Consider the following 8445-nt stretch of genomic DNA (forward strand, 5'->3'; position numbering starts at 1 on the left):
CGTTTTCTACTTAAGTTTAAAGTGTAATTCTGGCGTAAAATAATCCCATGGTCTTTTTCTGCATTTACATACATCAAATAAGCCATTGAGGCAGTTTTTCCTTGTATAAACTATTAATGGAGATATCCCGGAGAGTCGCTTACAGTCGCTAACAGCCCGGAAGTGGCTAACACTGATTAGCTCGGGGCATTGCGGTGAAGGCATTAAAACAGCTTTTTAAACCACTTTGAATCGACTCTACTACGAAAGGAGCTGTTACCGTGGTTGTGGTTTGCAAATGAACAAAAACTTGCGAAAACTTGCAGAACAGTAGAATGACCCTTTAACAGACTGACGTTGTAGTTCAAAAATTCAGGTTAAATAAAAAAATTCTATAATAATTTTCCCTATTGCTACTTCCGTAGACCAATAGGATGAATATTCTTGTGATTTTTATAAATCATATTTAAAATACTGCCACTTTTCACTGTGGGTCAGTGTTGCATCCTCAAAAGCCACAGAAAATGACGCATTACTTTTTTAGGGACTCAGAGATCCGTGCTGTAAAACATTGTTAAATACAATAGATTTTGACACCTGTGATTGGCGTTGGCAGTACTTCTATTTGGATTTCTGTCAATAAACTCTCAGGTGATAAGACATAGACCTAGAACAGTGTGTCACTTATTTTTATTATTGGTGCACATTGTGTCACAAATACAAATCAGACACTGTAGCTACTTGATAATAATTAACATCAACACTCACTGGACTAGATAAACTCTGACTAATGATCCTCTAAATGTTCCATTTTTTTTCACTCCGTTCTTCAAAGTGCTCCTAAGAGCTGCAGTCTTCAGATGATCAGAGACACCAGATGATCGGCGTCTAAATAAGCTCAGCTTGTGATCATATTCACAGCTGCAGCAACAAAATCCATTTGCTTACTGTATCCACTGCACATTTTCCAACTCTGACTGGGAAGGTTATTGCAGTTATTAAATAAACTGATCTGAAATTTCATCCCAGTTTTGTACAACAGAGTTCAAGCTGTGTTCACCTTCCTGCCAAGAGTGACTTTACTTTCCCACAGTCTTCTGTCTCATGTGCATCGTGAACCAAATGAACTCACAGGAAATGTAACACTGGGATGCTAACATGCATTGTTTCACACTTTTGCACACTTACAAGATTTGCATTTTTTACATTTGTTTTTTTTAGGTGGACAAAAGTTATAGGGCAACCACTGATTCAGACCGATGTAAAACCAGCAAATCCATCAAATTGAATTACAGCATAATGCGCTGCTTCATATTTCCCATGCGGTGTCACACAGGTGATAACCCGACTGGCACATACTTGTTCTCCTCAGCTACCGCTCAATCCCTGGTTTGTGTGCTCTGTCAGTTTGGGGAGCCATGTTTGCCCAATTTAACTGTGTTGTCCGGCTGCTCTTTCATGTTTGGTTATCGTTTTAGAAAGATGTTTGAGATCCTGAAAGCCTGACCAGGTAACGCTACACTCCTCCCCTCCGAATAACACACACAGGGAGCATTTAACATTAGCCATTTTGTTTCAGGCGAACCACTCCATGTTAAGTCGAAACTAATCCGTCACGGCCCACTTCGGGTAGCCGAATTTCATATTTTGTAAGATATTATACGAACCTGTTTCATGGTGTCAAACTGAATGTAATACATCGTAACATATCATAGGCTATACATTTTTGTGAATGACTTTTGGTAAGATATCATATGAGCCTGTTATTGTGATTATTACTGTGTGATTTTTAGTGAATTGTTTTGAATTTTTTTTAAGTAAAGTGTCTAAGTATCATGAATCTACTATATAAATCCATCCATCCATCTTCAACCGCTTGTCCCTATCCGGTTCTCAAGGGGGGTCCGGAGCTGATCCCAGCTGACATTGGGCGTGAGGTGGGGTCCACCCTGGACAGGACGCCAGTCTATCACAGGGCACATAGAGACAAACAGAGAAAGACAACCATTCACACTCACATTCACATCTACGGGCAATTTAGGGTCATCAATTAACCTAACACATGCATGTCTTTGGACTGTGGGAGGAAGCTGGAAAACCCGGAGAATACCCACGCAGAACACGCAAATTTCACACAGCCGGGATTCGAACCACAAACCCTTGCTGTGAGCTGACAGTGCTAACCACCAAACCACCGTGCCGCCCTGCTATAAAAATAAAATGTATTAATAATAATCAATCAATAATAAAAATAATAATACATTGAGGTTGAAGCTAACCCCACATTACAGCCACTGAAGCCAATTAAAATACCATTTTAAAACTATTATATCCAGTCACTTTAAATTGTACATAGAATAACAGCAGCAACCAGGAACACTTTGCCATGCATTGAAACCACACTTTTTTCTATTGCCAGCAGGTGGGGCTAACTGTGGTTTATACAATTATATAAAACATTATATGTCTTTAATTAGCTCTTTGCTGCATTGACTTTGCTCATTTTCAAATGACAAGAATCATTCTGCTCCTGTGACCTCTGCATGTAGCCCGCCCTGCATCAGGACGGTGCACTGAGTTGGTAGAGAAGTGTCCTTGAGTCAGATACTAACTCTGCATCTCATCCAGGGGATGCTGTTCTGCAGCTGACCTGTCTGTAAAGACCATTTCCCAGCGGTAATCATATAATACATATTTTATCAAGTGTCCTCTTTCTGTTCCACTGCGCGCTGTTAGTTGACTCCACATGAATCTTTCCAGGAGGATTGTCAGCCTCACCCTTCTGCCCCAAATTCCTCCTGCAGTGACCACTTTAATTTATGAGAACCCTTTTTTTTCTTTCCTCCCTCAAGAGTTGGTCGAATGTTGCGTCTGGTGATTTTACATCATTTCTCTCCGCCTTCCAACAATCGGATTTGAGTGCCTTGAGTAGGCCGGATCTCCGCCTCCAGCAAGAGCTCCGTTTAAGACCAACCATGTGACTAAACACTGGGCTGATTAGAAAGTCAACCTGACAGGAGTTGTTTTTTTCTGAGAGAACACTCACTTGTCCACACATGCAGAGGAATTATCATTTTCCTATATTAACATGTGATTTTGGGAGAATGTTTCAAATGTAATTCACAAGTTCACATTGGTCCAGAAACAGATACATAATAGGATAAATAGCAGGCAAACGCGCAGCAACACCGCAGCTGCTGATACATTAATGATTGAAAGATTGTTTTATTAATGTGTCATCCATATGGCTTAAGATGCAAGACACCACAACTTTCCAAAGGGCTAGATCCAGATGTACATCATGTATGCATGTACACTGTCAAATAGCAGTGCAAAAGTCTAGAAATTAGGTAACAATTTGAATTTTCAGAACTTCATGTCCACGAGTCACTACTCTACATGGCCAGGCCTATATAAAAGTGGTCAATCAAGTATTCCTTTGTCCTTTTTTGACTGTACAAAATGCTGATGATCTGGACACCATGATGTGTCAGGGTTTTGTAGAGATATGCCCTGACAGCTTCAGGAAAAAATACCTGCACTTAACAACTTGAGAGCTTAAGTTTTTGAATAGCCCACAGCGTACATGATTTATATTCATACTTGTATTATGATGTTCTTACCGTTCACCCCATTGGTCAAAGCATATTTGACAAAGGGAATTATTTTTGGACCAATGTGATTACATAATCAATGGTCTGATGTTTAGAATAGCATGTCATATTTTTGCATGGTCAATTCCAATTAATAAATAATATTTCTTAGTGATACACAGCAACAACAACGAAAAGATAGGGGTTATAAAAGAAAATGCAACCTCACCAAGAGGGGAATTGTAACTAATTTTGGATTCATTCGGTTGACAGGTGGCCAACACTGTTCTGGGCATCTGATACAGTGGACGCCTCCATTATTTCATCGCGTTTAGTCTGAATCCAACCATCAGCTGAGACTCTTGTGAGCTGCAGAGGCCTTTCAATCAGAGTGGTCTGCGTGCGACAGCGCCAACCTTTCTCCACATTCCACAATGAAAGAGTTTGTCCTGACACTTTGATTTAGGTCATCACCGATTCAGTGCCTGTTTTGTGGCATTTGAAAGATGTCCAATCTCCTGGGTTGGCATAATCACCCCATGCCTGTTGCCATGGAAAACGAGAGCAGGAACCTCCTCCATGCGTGTTCCCAAAGTAAATCTCCACTTTCTGGGGGGTTGGGAGGTAACTTGCGGTCATCTTTCTGCTCAGTGAAAGGTGCCGGAGGATCATGCTCTCTACACGCTCACAAATTAACCCTATCCTCTCCTTCTGTACGTTTTGATTCCGTGAGGTATCATACAGGTGGTTAATATCTACTTAGAGTGAATCAGCGCTCTGTGACTGTGTAATAGATAAAGATAATTCACCCAGGCAGGACATCTACAGAGGTTAATTTGGCTGACTCCTCCCAACGTCGCCATTTATCGTATTAATAATCACACCACTTGAGCTTCGCCTTAAAAGTGGGAGGGTTGTTGGAGCGCCGGAAAACCGCGAGGAGCTGTCTCCGTTACGCATGGTGCTGAAGGTGCCATTCGCCGCATCATGTGGTCGGTCTTCTTTGTCTTTCTGTCTTATCTGGACAGAAACTTCGTCAAGGGAGACTTCCTCAGCCTCGCCTTGGACGCAGAGAAAGAGAGCAAAGAAATGTTCTCAATGCTCAACGGCACCTTTTGCGCAAAAATGTCAACCGTGAGGGAGAGCTTCCTCTACCAGGTGTCAGACGGAGCCGAGGTGGTGCGCACCGTCCTCAGCCCCGCCGGGAAGCTTGTAACCTGCTCTGTCACAGTGAACCAGATGCAGGTGAAATCGTTCATGCACGGGTGCAGGTTGGGAATGAAAGAACAGAGCGCCGGGCAGCAGCTGGAGACGCGTTTTACGCGCATGGATGAAGCCAAACGAATGTGCCAGGAGTTTAAAGAGAGGTCGGAGCGCAGCGGCAGGGTGAAAGGGGAAGAAGATGCGCTGCAGGACGTGATTTTAAAAAGATCAAAGAGAGGCTTCACTTATCCTGGGACACTATGGTGTGGAGCTGGAAACATGGCTGATCATTATGACCAGCTGGGTAGGTTACAACTTCAATATCTGTGAGCATATTAAGTTAATGATCTGAGAGTGTAATAATCAACAATAATGCTGACCATCTTGTTGCAGGACAATATGCAGAAACCGACAAGTGCTGCCGTGACCATGACCACTGCCCTCATGTCATCCACGCCTTCTCCTCTAATTATGGCCACACCAATTTTAAGTTGCATTCCGTCAGTCATTGTGACTGTGATAATGCGTGAGTAAACATTAAGCCTTACCCCTATTTAGATAAAAATGCTTTTTTTTGGCTTGCATTTAACTCAATTCACTATTAATTGAACCATTTGTAAACGTTTAAGCAAATGTCCAACCACCATGATGAAAAGATGAAAAGGAGTATGACAACATGTGGAACAATGAAAACATTCTATTTATGTAACAGTAATAAATATAAACATCAGTCTTTTAAAAGAATCAGTCTCAGAGGTTTTAAAAGCACAATCAACATGAAGAACTGCATCAGAGTAAAGTACAGAACACAGTGAACTTCAAACATTAAGTGCAATATACAGAACATCATTTTGTCTTTCTAATAAAGGTTGCTTTGTGAAAATCATACAAATTATGTAACGTTTTGCATTGACCATCACTCACAGGAGGTCATCACAATTAATTAAAAACGACATAACTTGTTTTTGCAGTTACTTTATTCTCAAAGGCCAAACTGCATTGCCATTTCCTGAAAGAGACGACTAAATAAGACTGTATTTTTGTTCCCATGCAGGATGAGAGCTTGCCTGAGGAAAGTGAACGACACAACTTCCAGGGTAGTTGGTCAGGCGTTCTTCAATGTCGTCAGTGTGCCTTGCTTTGAGTTTGTCTATGAAGAACAGTGTGCAGAACGGCACTGGTATGGCCTGTAAGTATCAGTTTTTAAGTAGATTTGCAACATGCTGAGCAGTATTACTTACTGAAATCACACACAAACTTCCCCTTCGTACTCTTGTAGGTGTAAACAATATGAGAAGCTTCCCATTGCTGTTTTGAAAGAGGCGACCTTGTACGACTTTGGCGGTATTGACGCCATTGATGAGCTGCCGCTGGATCCTCCCAAGAACGAAGAGTCCGAAAACAGCAGAGATGAGAAACTGGAGAGTACAACATATTCTACAATATCTGGCCCTGAAGAGCCTTCTCTCAGAAACGTTGTCATAGCCGCTGAGGACTTCATAAAGGTCCTGGCTACCGTTTCCACCTCTCAAAGCTCCATCGCTGACTCTGATAAAGGTGAGACGCAAAGCTCAGAGAAGAAGAAGAGGAAGAGCACAGGGAAGAAGAAGAAAACCACAAAAAAGGAAAGAAGAAAGGGAAAGGGGAGGAAGAGAAAGCAGAAAGCAGAGGAAGGAGCGTCAGTTTTGCCCTCTGGCGGCAAAGCAGAAGAAGTCGCTCCTATAAGTAACTTCATCAGTGAGTCGCACCGACACGACCAGTCAAGTAGAAACACAATCAGAGTCTGTGACAGTGAACATAAGCTGGGAGAACAACCCTTTAATGGAGTCATGAAAGATGAACCAGCGATGGATAAAGAGGCCGTTTCCATTACGTCACCTACGACAGTCCCACAGTCCACAGGAGAAATTGCTCTTTCTACGCCAACAACCACAACAACTGTTATGCCACATGAAACAAACACCAAAAGGCTCAGGAGGGGGAGGAGGAAGAAGAGCAAGAAACTTCCTCTTCCTTCCTCTGAAGAGCTTCTGACGAACACAACAGACAACTCTAGAGCCACTGCTGTCCCCATCATCATTACCATAACCCCAACAGCACAGCCAGAGCAACAAAGCGTAGTTGTCAGCACCACCATTGTAATCCCCAAAGTCAAAAGGAACAGGTCAAAGGAGAGAGAAGACAGAGAGGGGAGAAAAAAAAGGAGGAAAGTCGGCTCGGCTTCAACCATTGTAGCTGCTGCCCATGGAAATTCCTCCGCGGACAAACCGCAAGTGATCCCTCTCACCAGGGCTCCCACTGCATCGTCGGTGCCCACAACAGAGCGGCAGGTTTCACACAGCATAGACGTTTACGGAGGGAAGAACACTGTCCAAGTTACGGCTCAAAACTCCTCCTTTCGTGTTTTGAAAAGGCAAAAGTCTAAAGGGCTGAGAAGCAGAAGGAGGAAAACTGTTTTGCCTCCTTCCAGTGAAAATACCCTGTTTCATAAGAGCTCTGACAATGTGCTGCCTACACTTCCTGCTCGGCAGACGAGTAATGCATTGAGCAGCCTTACAGAAACTCCCATTAAATGGAGTGATTTTACTACTATCACAGCAGCCCCTTCTATCATTACAAATCGACACAGGCAGACAATCAGGCAGCAGAGAAAACCGAGAAAGAAAGCCATGGCTGCTGCTCTTACTGATGGCGTTTCTATCCCTGAACAAACTGAACAAACACCAATGACTTTTACAACCACACCATCCAAAGTCGCCACCACTGGAGAGCTCAATCTACAGAGATCTGAAAATTCCCGCGTGACTACCTCAGCAACTCCCATCATGAGTCCAGTTCAGATATCTATTGAGAGAGCAAAAGCACAATTCACCAGGAAGAAGAGGAGGAAGGCAACGCTGTCTGTTCGACAACAATGAGCCACGTGGCACAACAGGATAGGCTGAAAGAAAATAGAGCTTGCTAGGCTAGCTCCTGTCAATCAAATAAACTTCTACATTCAAATATAAAACGATTTTACAGAATCTTTTCTGGTTCAGCTTTGAAATCACAGAAATGGACAGAATTCCCATTTGATTGCAATGTGAGAATCATATTTTGTAATACTGTTTTCTGCATGTCTATAATAAAATTTTGGAATGATTAAACACATGTATCTGGAGGGCATTTTGTTTATATCTAGTGATAAAATAAACAAAAACAAAATGTCATTGTCATTTTGAGAAATAAGCTAAATGATTTTCTAGCAGAGAGTTAGAACTTTTAGTTCTATCAAAAGTTTATTTGACGCCTTTTTATAAATGAAACAAACCAGATTCAACATCCATATGAGGGAGGTTTAGAGGTTCTTTGTTTTACACTTGGCCAGAGCTGCTTCCCCCTGTTTCTAATCTTTGTGCTAAGCTAAGCTAATGACTGTTAGCAGTAGCTTGATACTGGGATCATCCCTATGTTCCCTGAGTCCTATGTCTCTTGATACGTAGTGTAGTAGAAGTATGGCAAGGGAAACAAAAAGTTTGGTAAGGGCTAGCTTTTCAGTTCAAATCGCAAAAGGGAGATGGGATGTTTCAAATTAAGTTAATCCATTCAGCTGCTTTAGGGATGTCTGCAGTCAAAAATATTGTCCTGCCCACATATTTGAAGGGAAACTTGCATTAAACAATTGACTCAG

The 8445-nt window shown here is 42.1% G+C and overlaps 1 protein-coding gene across 1 annotated transcript; it reads left to right on the forward strand.

Moving 5' to 3' along the window:
- Positions 1–4559: 4559 nt before the first annotated feature.
- On the forward strand, positions 4560–7693 carry proca1 (protein interacting with cyclin A1; the record flags this gene model as incomplete). The annotated part of the gene is made up of 5 exons (XM_083913299.1): positions 4560–5079; positions 5169–5301; positions 5830–5964; positions 6055–6332; positions 6873–7693. The coding sequence occupies 5 exons, from the start codon at positions 4560–4562 to the stop codon at positions 7691–7693; spliced, it is 1887 nt and encodes a 628-aa protein (XP_083769425.1).
- Between the last annotated feature and the right edge of the window lie 752 nt (positions 7694–8445).

The sequence above is a fragment of the Echiichthys vipera genome, assembly GCF_963691815.1.
Source record: "Echiichthys vipera genome assembly, chromosome: 5".
NCBI classification, from domain to species: domain Eukaryota; kingdom Metazoa; phylum Chordata; class Actinopteri; order Perciformes; family Trachinidae; genus Echiichthys; species Echiichthys vipera.